The sequence below is a fragment of the Heterodontus francisci genome, chromosome 18 (genome assembly GCF_036365525.1).
Source record: "Heterodontus francisci isolate sHetFra1 chromosome 18, sHetFra1.hap1, whole genome shotgun sequence".
Classification (NCBI taxonomy): Eukaryota; Metazoa; Chordata; class Chondrichthyes; order Heterodontiformes; family Heterodontidae; genus Heterodontus; species Heterodontus francisci.
The window spans coordinates 87,114,278-87,139,669 of NC_090388.1; the positions used below are offsets into that span (position 1 = coordinate 87,114,278).

At 47.1% G+C, this 25,392-nt stretch overlaps 1 protein-coding gene across 6 annotated transcripts in view; it reads left to right on the forward strand.

Moving 5' to 3' along the window:
- The window catches only part of LOC137379759 (protein-methionine sulfoxide oxidase mical3a-like), a 1,360,716-nt gene that overhangs the window by 803,532 nt on the left and 531,792 nt on the right, over positions 1–25,392 (forward strand). For all 6 annotated transcript variants that reach the window (XM_068051091.1, XM_068051094.1, XM_068051095.1 and 3 more), the window contains exon 14: positions 18,902–19,011. In XM_068051091.1, coding sequence (XP_067907192.1) covers positions 18,902–19,011 — 110 coding nt within the window. The remainder of the gene's footprint in view (positions 1–18,901; positions 19,012–25,392) is intronic.

The window sequence follows — 25,392 nt, forward strand, 5'->3', positions numbered from 1 at the left end:
CTAATCTATCCATATCCATTTGTAAATGTCTTATCTCTCTATTGCAACTTACTGTCCCACCTATTTTAGTGACATCTGCAAATTTGGCTATAGTCCCTTCTATCCCTGCATCCATGTCATTAATACAGAATGTAAATAATTGGGGCCCAAGGGCCGAACCCTGTGGCACCCCACTAGTTACATCTTGCCAACCAGAAAAGGACCCATTTATCCTGACTCTCTGTTTTCTGTTGGTTAGCCAATCCTCTATCCAAGCTAATAAATTGTCCCTAACCCCATGTGAACATACCTTGTGTATTAACCTTTTGTGCGGCACCTTGTCAAATGCCTTCTGGAAGTCCAGATATACTACATCTACAGGATCCCCACTTGTTACATCCTCGAAGAACTCTACCAAATTAGTCAAACACGATTTACCCTTCATAAAACCATGCTGACTCTGATGGATTGTGTTTTGATTTTAGAAATGTCCTGTTATTACTTCCTTAATAATGGATTCTAACAATTTCCCAACGACAGATGTTAAACTAACTGGTCTATAGTTTCCTACTTTCTACCTCTCTCCCTTTTTTATTTATTTATTTATTTTTATTTTTTGAATAATATTAGCATTTTTTCAATCCACTGGAACCTTCCCCACATCCAGGGAATTTTGGAATATTATAAACAATGGATCCACTATCTCCGCTGCCACTTCCTTTAAGACCCTAGGATGTAGGCCATCAGGCCCTGGGAACTTGTCTGCCTTCAATCCCAATAGTTTGCTTAGTACTTTTTCCCTAGTGATGATTGTTCTAAGTTCCTCCCTTTCTATAGCCTCTGCATTACCTGGTACTATTACCCGGGATGGTACTAGTGTCCTCCACCATGAAAACTGAAGCAAAATACTGATTTAGTGTTTCCACCATTTCTGTGTTCCCCATTATTAACTCCCCAGTCACATCCTCCAAGGGACCAACACTCACCTTAGCTATTCTCTTCCCTTTTATATACTTATGGATGCTTTTGCTATCCGTTTTTATATTTTGCGCGGATTTTCTTTCATAATTTAGCTTTTCAATTTTTATTACTTTTTTAGTAACCCTTTGTTGATCTTTAAAAGTTTCCCAATCTTCCAGCCTGCCACTGGCCTTTGCAATATGGTATGCCTTAGTTTTTGTCTTTATGTTATCCTTAATGTCCTTGCTTAGCCATGGATGTTTTTTCCCCCATTACGATCTTTCTTCCTCTCTGGAATATATTTTAGTTGGGAGGAATTGAATATCTCAAACATCTGCCACTGCTCATCAACTGTCCCACCTTTTAGATTTCCTGCCCAGTCCACTGGGGCCAAATCTGTCCTCATGTCTATGTAATTACCTTTGTTTAACTGCAGAACGCTAGTGTGAGACTCTAGTTTCTCACCCTCAAACTAAATGTGAAATTCTAGCATGCTATGATCACTCTTCCCTAGAGGATCCTTAACTATGAGATCATTACATAATACCAAATCTAGAATAGCCTGCTCCCTGGTTTGTTCCACAACATATTGCTCCAAAAAACAATCTCTAATACATTCAATGAACTCTCCCTTGAGGCTACCCTTGCCAATTTGATTAATCCAGTGTATATGCATATTAAAATCACCCATGATTATTGCCGTACCTTTCTTACATGCCCCCAGTATTTCCTGGTTTATACTGTGCCCCACTGCAGAACTACTGTTTGAAGACCTATAGATTACTCCTACCAGGGACTTCTTTCCTTTGCTATTTCTTATTTCTACCTGTGGCCAGATATTACCAGTGACAGGGAGATATCCTCAACGCGAGGAAGGCACCTTGTAACACGAAACGGCCTCCTGCAGGCTTGGGGGTGCGGGGGTCCAGGGAGAACCTCCCCCCCCCAGAAACAACTGTACCCCCAGAAACCCCTCCTGGACTGAACAACGACCCCCCCCCCCCCACTAGCCGGAGGCCTTCTGGACTGGCCCCAGTGACCCTGCGTCACCTACCTGTGCTCTGGGGTTCCACCGCTGGGCCTGGATCTGAGGTCTCTGCAATACCGGCAGTGGTCACCACTCCCAAGGATGCTGCCGATACTGCTGAGCTGCTGGTCCTCTGATTGGCTGGCAGCGCTTGCAGTCTTTAAAGGGACAGTGATGGCGTTTCCTAAAACTTTGACCCTCAAAAGACTGGAGGATTGCTCCAGGGGTGCTGAAAAAATGCAGGGGTGGGGATTCCCTGCCTTTCCGGTCTGGTGCCGGGAGCCCTGCCTCCTGCACGAAATCCCAGGGGTTCAGTACTAGGACCACTGCTTTTCATGATCTATATTAATGACCTGTATTTCAGTGTACAGGGCACAATTTCAAAATTTGCAGTTGACACAAAACGTGGAAGTATTATGAACTGTGAGAAGGATAGTGATAAACCTTAAGAGGACAGAGACAAGCTGTGGAATGAACGGACAAGTAGCAGATGAAATTTAATGCAGAAATTTAATTTAGGGCGGCACAGTGGCGCAGTGGTTAGCACCGCAGCCTCACAGCTCCAGGGACCCGGGTTCGATTCCGGGTACTGCCTGTGTGCAGTTTGCAAGTTCTCCCTGTGTCTGCGTGGGTTTTCTCCGGGTGCTCCGGTTTCCTGCCACAAGCCAAAAAGACTTGCAGGTTGATAGGTAAATTGGCCATTGTAAATTGTCACTAGTATAGGTAGGTGGTAGGGAAATATAGGGACAGGTGGGGATGTTTGGTAGGAATATGGGATTAGTGTAGGATTAGTATAAATGGGTGGGTGGTTGATGTTCGGCACAGACTCGGTGGGCCGAAGGGCCTGTTTCAGTGCTGTATCTCTAATCTAATCTAAAAGTGAGTGATTCAATATGTTAGGAAGAATGAGCAGGGCAATATAAAATAAAGGGTACGATTCTAAAGTGGGTGCAGGAGCAGAGGGACCAGGAGGTACAGGGAAGGGTGTAAAAGAGGAGGTGGCATTGCACTGTTGATCAAGGAGTCAATTACTGCAGTAAGGAGGGATGATATCTTAGAAGGTTCCTCAAATGAGGCCATATGGGTAGAACTTAAAAACAAAAAGGGGGCAATCACTTGTCTGGGAGTGGACTACAGACCTCCAAACAGTCAGGGAGAGATAGAGGAGCAGATATGTAAGCAAATCTCAGAGGTGCAAAAATAATAGGGTAATAACAGTAGGGGATTTCAACTTCCCCAGTATTAACTGGGATAGTCTTAGTGCAAAAGGCTTAAAGGGGGCAGAATTCTTAAAGTGCATCCAGGAGAGCTTTTTGAGCCAGTATGAAGAAATTCCTACAGCAGAAGGGGCGGGACTGGAACTAATCCTAGGGAATGAAGCAGGACAAGTGGTAGAAGTGTCAGTAGGGGAGCATTTCAGGGATAGTGACCGTAACACTGTAAGATTTAAAGTAGTTTTAGAAAAGGACAAAGATGGACCGGAAATAAAGGCACTGAATTGGGGGAAGGCCAATTTCAATATGATAAAACAGGATCTGACCAAAGTGGACTGGGAGCAACTACTTGTAGGAAAGTCGACATCAGACCAGTGGGAGTCATTCAAAGAGGAAATAGTGGGAGTTCAGAGCCAACATGTTCCCATCAAGGAAAAGGGTAGGTCCAAAAAGCCTAGGGAACCCTGGATGTCAAGGGATATAGAGGATTGGCAAAGGAAAAATAAGGAGGCTTACGGCAGATTCAGAGCACTGAAAACAGCGGAGGCACTGGAGAAGTATAGAACGTGTAGAGGGGTACTTAAAAAAGTAATTAGGAGGGCAAAGAGGGGACATGAAAAAACATTGGCGGGCAAGATAAAGGAAAATCCCAAGGCATTTTATAAGTATATTAAGGGCAAGAAGATAACTAGGGAAAGAGTAGGGCCCATTAGGGACCAAAGTGGCAATCTGTGTGTGGAGCCGGAGGACATAGGTGTAGTCTTAAATGATTACTTTTCATCTATGTTCACTATGGAGAAAGGACAATGCAGGTGCAGAGATCAGGGAGGGGGATTGTGAGAGACTTGAACATATTGGCATTGAAAGGGAGGAAGTATTAGCAGTTTGAGAACAAAGAAGAAAGAACAGTACAACACAGGAACAGGCCATTCGGCCCTCCAAGCCTGCGCCGATCTTGATGCCTGTCCAAACTAAAACCTTCTGCACTTCCGGGGTTCATATCCCTCTGTTCCCATCCTATTCATGTATTTGTCAAGATGCCTCTTAAACGTCGCTATTGTACCTGCTTCCACCACCTCCCCCGGCAGCAATTTCCAGACACTCACCAGCCTCTGTGTAAAGAACTTGCCTTGCACATCCCCTCTAAACTTTGCCCCTCGCACCTTAAACCAATGTCCCCTAATAACTGACTCTTCCACCCTGGGAAAAAGCTTCTGACTATCCACTCTGTCCATGCCACTCATAACTTTGTAAACCTCGATCATGTCGCCCCTCCACCTCCGTCGTTCCAGTGAAAACAATCCAAGTTTATCCAACCTCTCCTCATAGCTAATGCCCTCCAGTCCAGGCAACATCCTGGTAAACCTCCTCTGTACCCTCTCCAAAGCCTCCATGTCCTTCTGGTAGTGTGGCAACCAGAATTGCACGCAATCTTCTAAGTGTGGCCTAACTAAGGTTCTGTGCAGCTGCAGCATGACTTGCCAATTTTTATACTCTATGCCCCAACAGATGAAGGCAAGCATGCTGTATGCCCTCTTGACTACCTTATTCACCTGCGTTGCCACTTTCAGTGACCTGTGGACCTGTACGCCCAGATCTCTCTGCCTGTCAATACTCCTAACGGTTCTGCCGTTTACTGTATACTTCCCACCTGTATTAGATCTTCCAAAATGCATTACCTCACATTTGTCCGGATTAAACTCCATCTGCCATTTCTCCGCCCAAGTCTCCAACCAATCTATATCCTGCTGTATCCTCTGACAATCCTCATCACTATCCGCAACTCCATCAACTTTTGTGTCGTTCGCAAACTTACTAATCAGACCAGCTACATTTTCCTCCAAATCATTTATATATACTACAAAGAGCAAAGGTCCCAGCACTGATCCCTGTGGAACACCACTAGTCACAGCCCTCCATTCAGAAAAGCACCCTTCCACTGCTACCCTCTGTCTTCTATGACCGAACCAGTTCTGTATCCATCTTGCCAGCTCACCTCTGATCCCGTGTGACTTCACCTTTTGTACCAGTCTGCCATGAGGGACCTTGTCAAAGGCTTTACTGAAGTCCATATAGACAACATCCACTGCCCTTCCTTCATCAATCATCTTCGTCACTTCCTCAAAAAACTCAATCAAGTTCGTGAGACACAGCCTCCCCTTCACAAAACCATGCTGCCTCTCGCTAATAAGTTCGTTTGTTTCCAAATGGGAGTAAATCCTGTCCCGAAGAATCCTCTCTAATAATTTCCCTACCACTGACGTAGCCAATGAGGATAGAAAGATTTCTGTCAAAGCCCCAGCAATTTCTTCCCTTGCCTCCCTCAGTATTCTGGGGTAGATCCCATCAGGCCCTGGGGACTTATCTACCTTAATGCTTTGCAAGACGCCCTACACCACCTGCTTTTTGATAACGACATGACCGAGACTATCTACACTCCCTTCCCTAGACTCATCATCCACCAAGTCCTTCTCTTTGGTGAATACTGATGTAAAGTATTCATTTAGTACCTCGCCCATTTCCTCTGGCTCCACACATAGATTCCCTCCTCTGTCCTTGAGTGGGCCAACCCTTTCCCTGGCTACCCTCTTGCTCTTTATATACGTATAGAAATCCTTGGGATTCTCCTTAATCTTGTTTGCCAATGACTTTTCATGACCCCTTTTCACCCTCCTGACTCCTTGATTAAGTTCCTTCCTACTTTCTTTATATTCCTCAAGGGCTTCGTCTGTTCCCAGCCTTCTAGCCCTTACGAATGCTTCCTTTTTCTTTTTGACTAGGCTCACAATATCCCTCGTTATCCAAGGTTCCCGAAACTTGCCAAACTTATCCTTCTTCGTCACGGGAACATGCCGGTCCTGGATTCTAATCAACTGACATTTGAAAGACTCCCACATGTCAGATGTTGATTTACCCTCAAACAGCCGCCCCCAATCTAAATTCTTCAGTTCCTGCCTAATATTGTTATAATTAGCCTTCCCCCAATTTAGCACCTTCACCTGAGGACTACTCTTATCCTTATCCACAAGTACCTTAAAATTTACGGAATTATGGTCACTGTACCCGAAATGCACCCCTACTGAAACTTCGACCACCTGGCCGGGCTCATTCCCCAATACCAGGTCCAGTACAGCCCCATCCCTAGTTGGACTATCTACATATTGTTTCAAGAAGCCCTCCTGGATGCTCCTTACAAATTCTGACCCATCCAAGCCCCTAGCACTAAGTGAGTCCCATTCAATATAGGGGAAGTTAAAATCACCCACCACTACAACCCTGTTACCTTTACATCTTTCCAAAATCTGTCTACATATCTGCTCCTCTACCTCCCGCTGGCTGTTGGGAGGCCTGTAGTAAATCCCCAACATCGTGACTGCACCCTTCCTATTCCAGAGCTCTACCCATATTGCCTCGCTGCATGATCCCTCTGAGGTGTCCTCCCGCAGTACATCTGTGATATTCTCCTTAACCAGTAATGCAACTCCCCCACCCCTTTTACATCCCACTCTATCCCACCTGAAGCTTCTAAATCCTGGAACATTTAGCTGCCAATCCTGTCCTTCCCTCAACCAAGTCTCTGCAATAGCAACAACATCATAGTTCCAAGTACTAATCCAAGCTCTAAGTTCATCTGCCTTACCTGTTATACTTCTTGCATTGAAACAAATTCACTTCAGACCACCAGTCCCGTAGTGCTCAGCAACATCTCCCTGCCTGATATTCCTCTCAGTCTTACTGGCCTTATTCACTCGTTCCCCCTCAGTTAGTTCACATGCTGACCTACTGCTCTGTTTCCCACCCCCCTGTCACACTAGTTTAAACCCTCCTGAGTGACGCTAGCAAACCTCGCAGGCAGAATATTTGTGCCCCACCAGTTTAGATGCAACCCATCCTTCTTGTACAGGTCCCACCTGTCCCTGAAGAGATCCCAATGATCCAGATATCTGAAACCCTCCCTCCTACACCAGCTGTTCAACCACGTGTTTAGCTGCACTATCTTCCTATTTCTAGCCTCACTGGCACGTGGCACAGGGAGTAATCCCGAGATTACAACCCTAGAGGTCCTGTCTTTTAACTTTATACCTAACTCCCTGAACTCCCCCTGCAGGACCTCGTCACTCTTCCTGCCTATGTTGTTGGTACCGATGTGTACCACAACCTCTGGCTGTTCACCCTCCCCCTTCAGAATGTCCCCTGTCCGTTCAGAGACATCCTTGACCCTGGCACCAGGGAGGCAACATACCAATGTGGAGTCTCTTTCACGTCCACAGAAGCGGGCTTAAAAGTGGATAAATCCCCAGGCCCAGATGAGATGTATCCCAGGCTGTTATGTGAGGCAAGGGAGGAGATAGTAGGGGCTCTGACACAAATTTTCAAATCCTCTCTGGCCACAGGAGAGGTGCTGGAGGACTGCAGGACAGCGAATGTGGTACCATTATTCAAGAAGGGTAGCAGGGATAAACCAGGTAATTACATACAAGTGAGTCCAACATCAGTGGTAGGGAAACTATTGGAAAAATTTCTGATAGACAGGATTAATCTCCACTTGGAGAGGCAGGGATTAATCAGCAATAGTCAGCATGGCTTTGTCGGGGGAGATCGTGTCTAATAAACTTGATTGAATTTTTCGAGGAGGTGACTAGATGTGTAGATGAGGGTAAAGCAGTTGATGTAGTCTACATGGATTTAAGTAAGGCTTTTGATAAGGTCCCATCTGGGAGATTGGTTAAGAAGGTAAGAGCCCATGGGATCCAGGGCAATTTGGCAAATTGGATCCAAAATTGGCTTAGTGGCAGGAGGCAGGGGATGATGGTCGAGGGTTGTTTTTGCGAGTGGAAGCCTGTGACCAGTGGTGTACCGCAGGGATCAGTGCTGGGAACCTTACTGTTTGCAGTGTACATTAATGATTTAGACGTGAATATAGGAGGTATGATCAGTAAGTTCGCAGATGACACGAAAATTGGTGGTGTCATAAATAGTGAGGAAGAAAGCCTTAGATTACAAGACGATATAGATGGGCTGGAAAGATGGGCAGAGCAGTGGCAAATGGAATTCAATCCTGAGAAATGTGAGGTGGTGCATTTTGGGAGGACTAACAAGGCAAGGGAATATACAGTGGATGGTAGGACCCTAGGAAGTACAAAGGGTCAGAAGGACCTTGGTGTACTTGTCCAGAGATCAGTGAAGGCAGCAGTACAGGTAGATAACGTGGCTCGGAAGGCATATGGGATACTTGCCTTTATTAGCCGAGGCATAGAATATAAATGCAGGGTGGTTATGATGGAGCTTGTATAAAATGCTAGTTCGGCCACAGCTGGAGTACTGTGTACAGTTCTGGTTGCCACACTATAGGAAGGATGTGATTGCACTGGAGAGTGTGCAGAGGAGATACACCAGGATGTTGCCTGGAATGGAGCATTTCAGCTATGAAGAGAGATTGGATAGGCTAGGGTTGTTTTCTTTAGCGCAGGAAAGGCTGAGGGGGGGACTTGATTGAGGTATACAAAATTATGAGGGGCATTGATAGGGTAGATAGGGAGAAACTTTTTCCCTTAGCGGAGGGGTCAATAGCCAGGGGGCATGGGTATAAGGTAAGGGGCAGGACGTTTAGAGCGGATTTGAGGGAAATAAAATTTCATCCAGAGGGTGGTTGGAATCTGGAACACACTGCCTGAAGAGGTGGTAGAGGCAGGAACCCTCACAACATTTAAGAAGTATTTAGATGACCACTTGAAACGCCATAGCATACAAAGCTACGGGCCAAGTGCTGGAAAATGGGATTAGAATAGGTAGGTGTTTGGCCAGCACAGACACGATGGGCCGAAGGGCCTGTTTATTTGCTGTATAACTCTGTGACTCTATGACTTCATGTGCACAAACCACAGAAGGTTGCACAATTGATTGAGAAAGTGGTGAATAAAGTGTGCAAGATCCTGGGCTTTATAAACAGAGGCATAGAGTAGAAAAGCAAGGATGTGTTGATGAACTTTTATAAAACACTGGTCCGGCCTCAACTGGAGTATTGTGTACAGTTCCAGGAATGACATGAATCCATTGGAGAGGGGGTCGAAAAGATTCACAAGAATTGTTCCATACGAACATACGAATTAGGAGCAGGAGTAGGCCACTCGGCCCCTCAAGCCTGTACCACCATTCAATAAGATCATGGCTGAACTGATTACTTCACATTCCTGCCTACCCCTGATAACCTTTCACCCCCTTGCTTATCAAGAATCTATCTACCTCTGCCTTAAAAATATTTAAAGACTCTGCTTCCACTGCCTTTTGAGGAAGAGAGTTCCAAAGACTCACGACCCTCTGAGAGAAAAGATTTCTCCTCATCTCTGCCTGAAATGGGCAACCCCTTATTTTTAAACAGTGACCCCTGGTTCTAGATTCTCCCACAAGGGAAAACATCCTTTCCACATCCACCCTGTCAAGACCCTTCAGGATCTTATATGTTTCAATCAAGTCACCTCTTACTCTTCTAAATTCCAGTGGATACAAGCCTAGCCTGTCCAATTTTTCCTCAAGACAGTCCGCCCATTCCAGGTATTAGTCTAGTAAACCTTCTCTGAACTTCTTCCAATGCATTGACATCCTTCCTTAAATAAGGAGACCAATACTGTACAGAGTGTGGTCTCCAGATGTGGTCTCACCAATGCTCTTTATAACTGAAACATAACCTCTCTACTTTTGTATTCAATTTCCCTCACAATAAAGAATATTTATTTATACAGCACTGAAACAGGCCCTTCAGCCCATTGAGTTTGTGCTGACCAAAAACCACCCATTTATACAAATCCTACATTCACCCCATATTCCCTACCACATCCCCACCATTCTCCTACCACCTACCTACACTAGGGGCAATTTACAATGGCCAATTTACCTATCAACCTGCAAGTCTTTGGCTGTGGGAGGAAACCAGAGCACCCAGTGGAAACCAACACAGTCACAGGGAGAACTTGCAAATTCTGCACAGGCAGTACCCAGAACTGAACCTGGGTCGCTGGAGCTGTAAGGCTGCGGTGCTAACCACTGCGCCACCCATTATTCTATTAGCTGTCTTAATTACTTGCTGTACCTGCATACTAACCTTTTGTGATTCATGCACTAGGATACCCTGATCCCTCTGTATCTCAGAGCTCTGCAATCTCGCACCATTAGATGATATGCTGTTTTTTATTCTTCCTGCCAAAATGGACAATTTCACATTTTTCCACATTGTACTCCATTTGCTAGGTATTTGCCCATTCACTTAACCAATCTCTTTGTAGCCTCCTTATTAAAAAAACTTAGAAAATAGGAGCAGGAGTAGGCCATTCGACCCTTCAAGCCTGCTCCGCCATTCATTACGATCATGGCTGATCATCCAACTCAGTAACCTGTTTCTGCTTTCGCCCCATATCCTTTGATCCCTTTAAACCCAAGAGCTATATCTAACTCCTTCTTGAAAACATACAATGTTTTGGCCTCAACTGCTTTCTGTGGTAGTGAATTCCACAGGTTCACCACTCCCTGGGTGAAGAAATTTCTCCTCATCTAGTCCTGAAAGGTTTACCCCGTATCCTTAGACTATGACCCCTGGTTCTGGACTCCCCCACCATCGGGAACATCCTTCCTGCATCTACCTAGATAGATAGATAGTAGATAGGGAGAAACTGTTCCCATTGGTGGAAGGGTTGAGAACAAAGGACACTGATTTAAGGTGATTGGCAAAAGAACCAAAGATGACATGAGGAAAAACTATTTTACACAGTGAGTGCCTAGGATCGCTCTACTCTGTCCAGACCCCTCATGGTTTTGAACACCTCTATCAAATCTCTTCTTAATCTTCTCTTCTCCAAGCTTCAGCCCCAGCTTCTCCAATCTATCCACATTACTGAAGTTCCTCAAACCTGGAACATATCACATGAGTTACATGTGCTGTGGATGAAGGGGAACCGGTGGATGCTCTGTACTTAGATTACCAGAAGGCATTTGATAAGGTGCCACAGCTGCCTGAGAGTGTGGTGGAGGCACATTCAATTAAGGCTTTTGAAAGGGAATTGGATTAGTACTTCAAGGGAGAAAATTTTGGAGGGCTACAGGGAAAGGGCGGGAGAGTGGGACTAGGTGAATTGCTCTTGCAGAGAGACGGCATGGACACAACTGGCTGAGTGGCCTCTGTCTGTGCTCTAACCATTCTATAATTCTCTGATTCTATGAGCATGTGTGCAGATTGACCACTGGTCCCACTGACCCTGTGATCAGACTGATCACTTATCCCACTGACCCTGTGATACTGAATAATCTCTGTCTGCACTGACCCTCTGCACTACACCATTAAACTCTCCCTGATTGGGTATAGCATTGTTTAAATGCAGAGTACGAATCTCGCAACACTGTCCCATCAAACACTCCCAGGACAGGCACAGCACGGGGCTAGATACAGAGTAAAGCTCCCTCTACACTGTCCCATCAAACACTCCCAGGCCAGGTACAGCACGGGGTTAGATACAGAGTAAACAGCAGAGGATACAGCAGGAAATAGATCGGTTGGAGACTTGGGCGGAGAAATGGCAGATGGAGTTTAATCCGGACAAATGTGAGGTAATGCATTTTGGAAGGTCTAATGCAGGTGGGAGGTATACAGTAAATGGCAGAACCCTTAGGAGTATTGACAGGCACAGAGATCTGGGCGTACACGTCCACAGGTCACTGAAAGTGGTAACGCAGGTGGATAAGGTAGTCAAGAAGGCATACGGCGTGCTTGCCGTCATCGGACGGGGCATAGAGTATAAAAATTGGCAAGTCATGTTGCAGCTGTACAGAACCTTAGTTAGGCCACACTTAGGAACCAGGAGTGTTATTCAGGACTGTGTACCATCCCGAAAGCAAAGTCCATGGCTTGCAGTCTGTCTTTCCCCTTTCCTGTATATCCTCAGCCTCTCCCCAAACCTAATAATTGTTCAGACGTTATTTCTTGCAAGCTTTTTTTTTTTGCAAGCCTGCAATTCAAGGTTTGGTTTGGCTCTTGAATCCATTGCAGCCCATCATCACTGGTGGCGGGGCCCTCTCATACCTACGCGGCTGTAGCCTCTGTGGCCGCCCGCGTGACCCCGTCACCTTTTAAATTAATTACATTGAGCCATGGGGTAAAGAGCTACTCCCACCCCAATATGTCTATAGAGGCCTGTGTAAAGGCAATGGCCGAGGTTGTCAACCCCAGGTGCCACTGCATCTCCTCTCACTCTCCCTGCACCTTCAACAGTTGGTTCCAGGGACTGGTTTTCATGGCCTCCAGTGGAGAGGCGGGCGCCCGTCCGAGTGGAAGGAAGACGCGGGGAAAAAATAAACACCGAGAGGCACGTCCCCTGGACACCATGGCACAACCCGAGCATGAGCTCAGCCCAAAGCCCAATCTCGGGGAACCCACCTGCCCCGGGGCTGGGCTCAGGCCCAGGGTAACTAAAAAAAAGGAGGGTATGGAGGCCTCTGATGACATGGGAAAAAAAGGAGAAGGCTCCCTTCCACAGAGGCAACACAGGGCCCATTTGTTGGAGGGGAGCTGTCTCCTGGTTCGGATCCCCAGGTTCTTCCTGCCACCACCACCATCAAGGCTTTAAAATCTGGGCAGGAGCTCCCTACCTCTCAGGATGGAGGGGAGGGGAGACCCCTGTACATGTGGCCCCTTCTGGGGGAGCAAGTGGAGCCCTGCTTGTGGTGGGGAAGCTTGGGCACCCCTGAAGAAACCTCACATTCTGCCAGTGAGTCGGGTGCCCTGAGTGGACGGGAGGGCGATGCCCAAATGGTCAGCCCTCCCAGCTAAAATCCACTCCTGACCAGAATGTACACAACCCAGTTATAGTTGAAAATGCTGACCCGTCTGCTGGGCCTGGGGGCATCATCCTCAAGGGGGATTTTAACTGTATCCTCAAGATGAGGGATCGCTCCGGTCCCCAGTGCGGCCAAGTGTCGAGAAGGTGACCAAACAAGTGGATGAGGGTAAAGCCGTGGATGTGGTGTATATGGATTTCAGTAAGGCGTTTGATAAGGTTCCCCACGGTAGGCTATTGCAGAAAATACGGAAGTATGGGGTTGAAGGTGATTTAGAGCTTTGGATCAGAAATTGGCTGGCTGAAAGAAGACAGAGGGTGGTGGTTGATGGCAAATGTTCATCCTGGAGTTTAGTTACTAGTGGTGTACCGCAAGGATATGTTTTGGGGCCACTGCTGTTTGTCATTTTTATAAGTGACCTGGATGAGGGTGCAGAAGGGTGGGTTAGTAAATTTGCGGATGACACGAAGGTCGGTGGAGTTGTGGATAGTGTCGAAGGGTGTTGTAGGGTACAGAGGGACATAGATAGGCTGCAGAGCTGGGCTGAGAGATGGCAAATGGAGTTTAATGCGGAGAAGTGTGAGGTGATTCACTTTGGAAGGAGTAACAGCAATGCAGAGTACTGGGCTAATGGGAAGATTCTTGGTAGTGTAGATGAGCAGAGAGATCTTGGTGTCCAGGTACATAAATCCCTGAAAGTTGCTACCCAGGTTAATAGGGCTGTTAAGAAGGCATATGGTGTGTTAGCTTTTATTAGTAGGGGGATCGAGTTTCGGAGCCACGAGGTCATGATGCAGCTGTACAAAACTCTGGTGAGGCCGCACCTTGAGTATTGCGTGCAGTTCTGGTCACCGCATTATAGGAAGGATGTGGAAGCTTTGGAAAGGGTGCAGAGGAGATTTACTAGGATGTTGCCTGGTATGGAAGGAAGGTCTTATGAGGAAAGGCTGAGGGACTTGGGGTTGTTTTCGTTGGAGAGAAGGAGGAGGAGAGGTGACTTAATAGAGACATACAAGATAATCAGAGGGTTAGATAGGGTGGATAGTGAGAGTCTTTTTCCTCGGATGGTGATGGCAAACACGAGGGGACATAGCTTCAAGTTGAGGGGTGATAGATATAGGACAGATGTGAGAGGTAGTTTCTTTACGCAGAGAGTAGTAGGGGCGTGGAACGCCCTGCCTGCAACAGTAGTAGACTCACCAACTTTAAGGGCATTTAAGTGGTCATTGGATAGACATATGGATGAAAATGGAATAGTGTAGGTCAGATGGTTTCACAGGTCGGCGCAACATCGAGGGCCGAAGGGCCTGTACTGCGCTGTAATGTTCTAATGTTCTAATGTTCTAAAAGAAGTTGAGGGGACTGATCAGCTCCCTCAACTTGATGGATGTCTGGCGGAATCTCCATCCCGACTCCAGTGCCTTCACGTGGAGGTCTGGAGGAGGAGGGTCCCGAATGGACAACCTCTACTTTTCGCAGGCGTACATCTCCCACGTCTCGGCGGCCTCCATGTGGCTGGTGCCGTGCTCGGAACACCACCTGATGTGGGTGGAATTCACTCTGCTCCGCACGAGGGCGGGGCCTACATACTGGCACTTTAACAACCGGCTGCTGGAGGACGAGCAATTCTGGGCTGACTGGAGAAGGAAGCAGGTGGGCTTCATATCCTTGAGGCTATGGTGGGATGTGGGCAAGACTCACATCCATGTCTTCTGTCAGGAGTAGGCGAATGGGTCGACCAAGAGGCGGGAAGCCGAGATCGGGCGCTTAGACAGGGAGGTGCTTGACTTGGAATCCTGACTCGGTCATGCCGTCGTGGACCTGGCCCTGTGGCAGGCGTACAAAGAGAAGAGGGGCGTGCTGAGGGACCTGCAGCTCATAGGGTCCCTAGGCACATATGTGAGGTCGCGGATCCAGATCCTGGAAGACTTGGACCGCACCTCACCCTTCTTCTACTCACTGGAAAAATGGCGGGGGGGTCCATAAGCAGCCCGTTGAGCTGCTGGCCGACAACAGATCCTCCATCATGGATCCGGAGGGAATGGACCTCCAGGTCTGTACCTATTACAGTGCATGGTTCTCTCCGGATCCGTCCAGTGAGGACGCGCGCAGAGTTCTGTGGGAGGACCTACCGAAGGTCAGCCCAGAGGGCACCGAAGGATTGGAGACTCCGTTCACATTGGCGGAGCTGACCAGCACCCTCCACCAGCTCTCGAGGGGTAAATCCCCGGGGCTGGACGGGCTGACCATGGAGTTCCTCAGGGTGTTCTGGGATGTCCTGGGGGAAAACCTGGCAACCGGGGAGATGCCCCTCTTGTGGTGCAAGGTGGATATCATTCTGCTGCCTAAGAGGGGTGATCTCCGCTTGCTTAAGGACTGGTGTCCTCAGCACGGATTATAAGAACTTTGCCCGGGCTATGTCTACCCGCCTGGGCTCCATGCTGGTCCACATGATCAACCCTGACCCAGTCATACACGGTCCCGGGCCAGTCCATCCAGGACAACATCTACCTGGCCTGGGCCGGCCCGATCCATCTTTCCCAGAGGACTGGTCTGTGTTTGCCTTTGCCTCGATCAAGAGAAGGCGTTGGACAGGGTGGATTACGAATACCTTTTCGGGTCTCTGTGTGCATTCAGACTCGGGCTGTATTTTGTGGCCCGGATCTGACTTTTATACGCCGCCGCAGAGTGTCTGGTTAAACTTAACGGGTCCTTGACGGCGCCCCTTCGCTTTGGGAGAGGAGTGCGTCAGGGATGCCCCATGTCCAGCCAAATGTATACCATCTGCGTGGAGCCGTTCCTGTGCCTGTTTCGCAATAGGTTGATGGGTTTGGCTCTGCGTGGACCAGCCATGTGGGTTGTCCTCTCGGCTTATGCCAATGATGTCCTTCTCGTGGTCACAGATCCTGTTGACTTGCAGAGGATGCGCGACTGCCAGCAGACTTTTTCTGCTGCGTCCTCTGTAAGGATCAACTGGGAGAAGTGTTCCGGACTCCTAGTGGGTCAGTGGCGGGTGGACTCCCTACCGGAGGAGTTAACACCTTTTGCGTGGATCAGCTCCCGTCGGAGAACATTAGCTGCGCCTCTCTGAGGGAGTTGCCTGCCTTTTACTGGGATCCATTCGGAGTCTGGAACTCCAGTCAGGGCACTTCCATGCCAGCAGAGGTGAGCGTCTCGGCTGTGCGGGCGGCCGGCTCCGGGGACAGACCGACGGGCGGAGGAGTAGCTGAAGCCCCCGGGACACCCCTCACTGCGGATGCCGAGGGAGCTCGGGAGTGCGGAGCATTTCCGGCCAAACTTAATCCCGCTTATCCGGAATTGTTCATCAGACCCAGGCCCCGAAACCCTTCTCAGGAACCGGTCCCACACAACCCGAACCGCCTCTCGGAAATGCCCTCCTTGCTATTCCAAATGGCGCGGAGGGGTTTCCTGTACGGGCTGCTCATGCACGCACTCCACTTCCTCGCCCTTGTCAGCTGGATGGACATGCCCTGGCGGTCCGCGTTGCCATCTAGCAGTGAGGGGAAACCCCGATGGAGATCTCACTACATGGGAGTCCTCCGCCTTTACATCGGGGACCTGAGGTAGAGAGTGCTGCACAGGGCAATACATTTTTAAGCAGGTTCACAGACTCCCAGGCTGCCTGTATTTTCTGTGGCCTGGATGAGTGTGTTCCATGTTTATATGCCGTGTGCAAGGTCACAGACCCTGTTTGAGTATTTAAAGAGGCTGCTTCTCAAGTTCTGTCTGCACTTCAGCCCCACGCTCCTGCTCTTTGGGCACCGGGTGTAGGGGGGCCTGGGCCGGGAGGAGATCTCCTCGTCAGTCTGCTCCTGGGCCTGGCCAAGGTGGCAATTCACAGGTCCAGGCTGCAGGCCGTCGGGGGGTCCGTCCACCCTGATTGCCTGCCCCTCTTCTGCAGTTACGTTTGCGCCCGGGTGTCCCTGGAGAAGGAGCATGCGGTGTCCACCGGTACGCTTGAGGCCTTCTGCGACGGGTGGGCACCGCGGGGACTGGAGCGCATAACTGACGCCGAGAATGGCATTTTAAATCAAGTTTTGTATTATTTTTTAATAGTTATTTTATAAAATGTATATAGGGGGGGTGCCTGAGGAATAAAGGCCCCCTTGACATCAAATACATAAAAGGGGCCTGGGGTATAAAGGACACCGTCAAAAAAAAAGAAAAAATAAAACAAAATGGGGTTCGGTACAGAAAAAAATGGGGTTAGATACAGAGTAAAGCTCCCTCTACACTGTAGCTAAAGAGGATCCAGCCAATGTCACAGAAGGGGAAGTTGCAGAGAAATTGGATTGAATAAGAATTGATGAAGAGGAGGTCATAAAAAGGTTAACAAATCTGAAAGTAGAAACCCTGGTCTGGATAGGATGCACCCTTAGATGCTGTGGGAACTAAGGGTGAAAAATGAGGAGGCTGGGGCTACAATCTTCCAATACTCCTTCGAAACAGGAGTGGTGCCAGAGGACTGGAAGGGTAGAATCATCCGGGCCCCACAGAGGTGGGACTGGGAGGAAACTTGGAAGTGAGTGTGTCATGTCGGCCTCCTGATGCCTTCCTGCCTCTGATGATCTTGCCGGAGGCAGAGACAATGCAGCAGCTGTGGGTAGTCAATTTGGCCTATCAATGGGGCCAGTTGGCAGCAAGCAGGTTTTTGGTGCTTCTGAGATCTTCCTGACGGCAGATGCACCCCCCACCCCCCCCACCCCACCCCCGATGAGACTGGAGCCCAGCAGGTAAATGAAAGTGGCTTCCTGGTGCCAGGCCAGGGGCCATCGGCGGGCAGCTCCTCTTAATCACCCCAGCAGGAGCTGCTGGGATAAGAGAGCCAGAGCCATGGCTACAAGCCATCTTTTGGAGGGATTCTCCCTCCACACTACTGGCCTGACAGCTATGGCCCTGATTGAATTTTAAATCTTCGGAATGCTGCAGAGAACGCCTCCATGTTGAGGCACCCACGCAGACTCCTACCTGCCTCAGCAGCAGCCACCCCTGCTGGTGGGGCTGACGGCCATCCAGAGCTTTGGGCTCTCTGATTGGGTCTCCCATCTCGGGAACCTGTGGCACATGTGGAGGTGGCCTCTTGAATTGACTGCCTCCCATAAGATTGTGACATCAGGAGGGAGGACAGCCAACACCCTCAGGGTCAGGATCCTCGTTTGTTCCCGACAGCAGCAAACTTTCAGACACTCAGATTCTGCCCAAGGATTGCAATGTTACACTAGTGTTCAAATAATGGGAGGGGTGTAAATCTGACAATTACAGGCCAATCAGTCTAATATCAGTGCTGGGAAAATGTTTCGAGACAATATTGACAATAATCCACCATAAAATTCATTGGCACTTGGAAAAATACGGGTAAATAAATGAAAGGCAGCAGGGATTTGTTAAAGGCAAATCCTGCCCGACGAACATGACCGTGCACTTGGATGATGGAATGGAGAGGGTTGATGAGGGTAAGTGCAGTTGTTGCCAAGTATTTTCAAAACTTTCAAAAAGTGTTTGAAAAGTAGCACATAGTAGACTTCTGGCACAATTGAAGCCCATGGGATACAAAGGAAGTGACTTTGAGGATGAAAGATTGGTGAAGAGAAGAAAGCAGAGAATAGCAGTTAACATTGTTTTCAGCTGGAGGAAAGGAGACAGTGGTGATCCCCAGGGGTCCGTTAATGAGAACGTTTACCAGTGTCTATAGGCCCTCTGTTAGGACACGGAGAGTTAATGAGGATATTTGTCGTCATAAAGTTACAAATTGGCTGAGCAGTAGGTTTGTGACTTGCTGCAGGAGATTCAATCTGTTCAGTTCAGAGTCTGTGATCACTGGCCTTCAAAACCTGTGCACACTTTGAATTATTTTTGGGCTTTTGTTTCTCCTTCACAGAATACCTGCGGAGTTTTCATGAGAAGTCCAACATTGTGAGTGCCGCAAAGTCACCCATCTCCTTCCTCAGCCGGCTGGGACAGACCATTACTCGCAAGCGGGGATCAAAGGTAAGCAGCCTGGAGGGTGTGGCGTTTGTCTGTGAAGAATGGAACCAGGGCAGTCGATGGGTCATTTTTGCTCGTTCAGTCTTGTTTTGACCACAATGGAAAAAAAAACAGACAATTATTTCAAATGGGAAATCATTCAATTACATCCAAGCCTTAGTTTAGAAAAGCTATGAATTGCAGAAGTTTGCACTGTTCGAGGGTGTGTCACTCAGGAGGATTGACCGTGCAGAATTGGTCATCACAATGAGGCGAAGAGACAGAAACAGACAGGCCACAAAAGAGACGCCAGGATAGTATGTTGCCTCCCTGGTGCAAGGGTCAAGGATGTCTTTGAGCAGCTGCAGCGCATTCTGAGGGGGGAGGACGAGCAGCCAGTTGTTGTGGTACTAATGACATTGGTTACAAAAAGGGATGAGGTCCCACAAGCTGAATATAGGGAGTTAGGATGAAAATTAAAAAGTAGGACCTCAGAGGTAGTAAACTCATGATTACTACCAGTGCCACATGCTAGCGAGAGCAGAAATAGCAGGATATATCAGATGACTACGTGGCTGAAGAAATGGTGCGGGGGGGTGGATTTAGATTCCTGGGACATTGGGACCGGATCTGGGGAAGGTGGGACCAGTACAAGCTGGACGGGTTGCATCTGGGCAGGACCAGGACCAGGACCAATTTCCTCTGGGGGGAGGGTGTTTGCTAGTGCTGTCGGGGAGGGCTTAAACTAGAATAGCAGGAGGATGGGAATCTGAGCAGGGAGACAGAGGAGGGAGAAACAAGGATTGAAATGAAAGACAGAAAGGTAAGAAGCAAAAGTGGAAGGCAGAGAAAACAAGGGCAAGAAACAAAGGGGGCCGTAGTGCAAAATAAAGCGAAGATGAGTAACAATGTTAAAAAGACAAGTCTAAAGACATTGTGTCTTAATGTGCTGAGCATTCACAATAAGATGAATTAACAGCACAAATAGATCTAAACAGTTGTGATATAGTTGCAATCATGGGGACATGGCTGCAAGGTGACCAAGGATGGGAACTGAACATTCAGGGGTATTCAATATTTAGGAAGGGCAGGCAAAAAGGGAAAGGAGGAGGGGTAGCATTGTTAGTAAAGGAGGAAATCAATGCAATAGTGAGGAAGGATATTGGCTCGGAAATTCCTGATGTGGAATCTGTATGGGTGGAGTGAAGAAACACCAAGAGGCAGAAAACGTTTATTGGGGTTGTCTATAGGCCCCAAACAGTAGTGGAGATGTAAGGGATGGCACTAAACAGGAAATTAGAGATGCATGTAATAAGGGTACAACTGTAATCATGGGTGAATTTAATCTACATATATATTGGTCGAACCAAGTTAGCAATAATATTGTGGAGGAGGATTTCCTGGAGTGTGTACATGACGGTTTTTTTAGACCAATACATTGAGGAACCAACTAGAGAACAGACTATCCTAGACTGGGTATTGTGCAATGAGAAAGGATTAATTAACAATCTTGTTGTGTGGGGTCCCTTGGGGAGGAGCGACCATAACATGATAGAATTCTTCATTAAGATGGAGAGTGAAGTACTTGAATCTGAAACTAGGGTCCTGAATCTAAATAAAGGAAACTATGAAGGTATGAGGTGCGAGTTGGCCATGGTAGATTGGGGAACTTTACTGAAAGGGTTGACGGTGGATAGGCAATGGATAATATTTAAAGAACGTGTGCATGAATTACAACAATTATTCATTCCTGTCTGGCGCAAAAATAAAACCAGAAAAGTGGCTCAACCGTGGTTTACAAAAGAAATTAGGGATAGTATTAGATCCAAAGAGGAGACATATATATAACGACATAGATGACTATGTGGGGGGTAGGATCAGTAAGTTCGCAGATGACACAAGATTGGCCGAGTGGTTAACAGTGAGGTGGAGAGGTTACAGGAAGATATAGACGGGATGGTCAAATGGGCAGAAAAGTGGCAGATGGAATTTAACACTGAAAAGTGTGAGGTGATACACTTTGGAAGGAGTAATGTGACACGGAAGTATTCAATGAATGGCCTGACACTGGGAAGTTCCGAGGAACAAAGGGACCTTGGTGTGTTTGTCCATAGATCTCTGAAGGCAGAAGGGCAGGTTAATAAGGTGGTGGAAAAGGCACATGGGACACTTGGCTTTATCAATCGAGGCATAGATTACAAAAGCAGGGAGGTCATGTTGGAGTTGTACAGAACTTTGGTAAGGCCACAGCTGGAGTACTGTGTACAATTCTGGTCGCCACATTATAGGAAGGATGTGATTGCATTGGAGGGGATGGAACATTTAAGCTATGAAGAGGGGTTGGATAGGCTTGGGTTGTTTTCGCTGGAGCAGAGAAGACTGAGGGGTGACCTGATCGAGGTGTACAAGATTATGAGGGGCATGGACAGGGTGGATAGGGAGCAGCTGTTCCCCTTAGTTGAAGGGTCAGTTACGAGGGGGACACAGGTTTAAGGTGAGGGGCGGGAGGTTTAAGGGGGATTTGAGGAAGAACTTTTTTACCCAGAGGGTGGTGATGGTCTGGAATGCCCTGCCTGGGAGGGTGGTAGAGGCGGGTTGCCTCACATCCTTTAAAAAGTACCTGGATGAGCACTTGGCACGTCATAACATTCAAGGCTATGGGCCAAGTGCTGGCAAATGGGATTAGGTAGACAAGTCAGATGTCTTTAATGCGTTGGTGCAGACTCGATGGGCCGAAGGGCCTCTTCTGCACTGTATTATTCTGTGATTCTGTGATATAAAATTGCCAGAAAAGGAAGCAAGTTTGAGTACTGGGAGAAGTTTAGAATTCAGCAAAGGAGGACAAAGAGGTTGATTCAGGGGGAAAATAGAGTATGAGAGTAAACTTGCGGGGAACATAAAAACTGACTGTAAAAGCTCCTATAAATATGTGAAGAGAAAAAGATTAATGAAGACAAATGTAGATCCTTTACAGTCAGAAACAGGGGAAATTATAATGTGGAACAAAGAAATGGCAGAACAATTAAACACATACTTTGGTTCAGTTTCACAAAGGAGGACACAAATAACCTCCCAGAAATGTTAGGGAGCCAAGGGTCTAATGAGAGGGAGGAACTGAAGGAAATCAGTATTTGTAAAAAAAATAGTGCCAGGGAAATTCATGGGGTTAAAGGCTAACAAATCCCCAGGGTCTGATAATCTACATCCCAGAGTACTAAAGGAAGAGGCCCTGGTAATAGTGGATGTATTGGTGGTCATCTTCCAAAATTCTATAGACCCTGGAGCAGTTCCTACAGATTGGAGGGTGGCAAATGTAACCCTACTATTTACAAAGGGAGGGAGAGAAAAAACAGAGAACTACAGACCAGTTAGCCTGACATGAGGAGTGGGAAAAATGCTAAAGTATTATAAAGGGTTTGATAGCAGAACACCTGGAAAGCATAAACGGAATTGGGCAAAGTCAGCATGGGTTTATGAAAGGGAAATCATGCTTAACAAATCTGTTGGAGTTTTTTGAGGATGTAACTAGTAGAATAGATAAGGGAGAACCAGTGGATGTGGTGTTTTTGGATTTTCAAAAGGCTTTTGATAAGCTCCCACATAAGAGTTTAGTGTGCAAAATTAAAGCACATGAAATTGCGGGTAATGTACTGGCACGGATTGAGAATTGTTTGACAGACAGGAAACAAAGAGTAAGAATACATGGGTCTTTTTCTGGGTGGCAGGCAGTGACTAGTGGGGTACCACAGGGATCAGTGCTTGGGCCCCAGCTATTCACAATATATTTTAATGACTTGGGTGAGGGAACTAAACGTAACATTTCCAAGTTTGCAGATGACACAAAGCTGGGGGGGGAATGTGAGCAGTGAGGAGGATGCAAAGAGGCTCCAATGTGATTTGGACAAGCTGGGTGAGTGGGCAAATGCATGGTCGATGCAGTATAATGTGGATAAATGTGAGGTTATCCACTTTGGTTGTAAAAACAGTAAGGCAAATTATTATCTGAATGGTGATAGATTGGGAAAGGGGGAGGTGCAATGAGACCTGGGTGTCCTTGTACACCAGTCGCTGAAAGCAAGCATTCAGGTGGCACAGTGGCGCAGTGGTTAGCACCGCAGCCTCACAGCTCCAGCGACCCGGGTTCAATTCTGGGTACTGTCTGTGTGGAGTCTGCAAGTTCTCCCTGAGTCTGCGTGGGTTTCCTCCGGGTGCTCCGGTTTCCTCTCACAAGCCAAAGACTTGCAGGTTGATAGGTAAATTGGCCATGAGCAATTGCCCCTAGTATAGGTAGGTGGTAGGGAAATATAGGGACAGGTGGGGATGTGGTAGGAATGTGGGATTAGTGTAGGATTAGTATAAATGGGTGGATGATGGTCGGCACAGACTCGGTGGGCCGAAGGGCCTGTTTCAGTGCTGTATCTCTAAACTAAGGTGCAGCAAGCAATTAGGAAGGCGAATAGTATGTCGGCCTTCGTTGCAAGAAGATTTGAGTACGGGAGCAAAGTTGTCTTACTGCAGTTATGCAGGACCTTGGTGAGACCACATCTGGAGTATTGTGTGCAGTTTTGGTCTCTTTATCTGAGGAAGGATGTTCTTGCCATGGAGAGAGTGCAAAGAAGATGTACTAGGCTGATTCCTGGGATGGCAGGATTGATGTATGAGGAGAGATTGAGTCAACCAGACCTATATTCACTAGAGTTTAGAAGAATGAGAGGGGATCTCATGGAAACCTGTATAATTCTAACAGGACTAGACAGGCCAGATGCAGTGAGGATGTTCCCGATGGCTGGGGAGTCCAGAACCAGGAGTCACAGTCTCATGATACAGGGAATGCCATTTAGAATCGAAATGAGGAGGAATTTCTTCACTCGGAGGGTGGTGAACCTGTGGAATTCTCTACTGCAGAAGGCAGTGGAGGCCAAGCCATTAAATATATTCAAGAAGGAGATAGATATATTTCTTAATGCCAAAGTGATCAAGGGATATGGGGAAAAAGTGGAACAGGGGACTGAATTAGACGATCAGCCATGATCTTTTTTGAATTGCAGAGCAGGCCCGAAGGGTCAAATGGCCTCCTCCTGCTCCTATATTCTATGTTTTTATGGATTAAAAGAAGCCACGTAAACTCAGAGAGAGAAAAGGTTTCCTACGTAAAAGAGACCAGGTCTCAACTGGCCATGTTAGCTGCCTTGCCAGTTTCTCAAAGGACATGAAAAACGCTTCCACATCTTCCTCATTGAATTTTGGAATCAATAGGATGAGTTTTAGCAATCTTGTACCTAATCCTGAATTCTGATCCTCCATATTGACCATGCTTTCACTAAGGTTACTCTGTTGCCCCCTAGCTAACTCAAGCTGCCTTAACTCTCTTTCTTTGCATTCTTTCTGGAATTTTCTTTCTGACTTTCTCCTCTCTCTCTCGTTCCTTCTTCGTTCTTTCTCTTTCTCCTGTCTTTGTTTATCTTCACATTCCATTTGGAAGGCTCTTTCTCCCTCTTCAGCCTCTGTCCCTCTTTTTCCTGTCTCTCTCTTTCTCTTTCCTTGTCTTCTAATTCAAGTTTCCTCTGTACCAATTGTATCTTTGCTAGCAGTACCCTGTCTGGGTCTGCTTCTAACACTGCTTCTGCTTTGTCAGATTCAAGGGAAAAATGGTTGGCCATTAGCCTTAGGAGTTCAGACTTTCTAGCCTTGCCACGTACAGTGATCCCACACTGCTCATCCATTTTTCTCAACTCCTCCATAGACAGTGCTTTGAACTTATCCCAAGTTACTTCACCCTGGCTTGGGGAGCCACTAGCTTCAGTTGCAGACATGTTAGTATTCAATCACACACAACCACAATAAAACCTGTAATAATTTACTCTTTTTGATTGGGAACAATTTGGCTACCCACTTCCAATTTCACTCATTTGTCTGTTGGTAACAATCTGGACGTGAGCACCCAATTTCTGTTAGGACCAGGTGAGCAATGACTAGGGGTCTTTTCTTGTCCTGACCTGGTCTTATTATAACAAGGTTTAATTTTAACTACACTATGTTTTGAGCTCCCTTTTTGTGAATCCTTGTTCACAGTCTCCAATTATAAGGTAGAGAAATGAGCACAAACAGGCTTCCTTTGGTTTAAATCAGAAAGATGAAATTTATTAAACCTTAAACTTACTCTCTAATACAGTTCACGCCTACAGATATACGACACACTCACGCTAGCATGCGCACGCAATATAAACACGCAGATAGGGATAAAAAAGATGGAGGAAAAGATATGTAAAACAGTTTGAGGCAATACCTTGTTACTGTTTCTTGAGCTCGCTGTGGTCCTTGATTAAAGATATAGTCTGGTGTTTTTTTGGGGCCCAGTAGTCTTCTAAAAATCTTGTTTACTTAGGAAACCTTTTCTCACTCTGA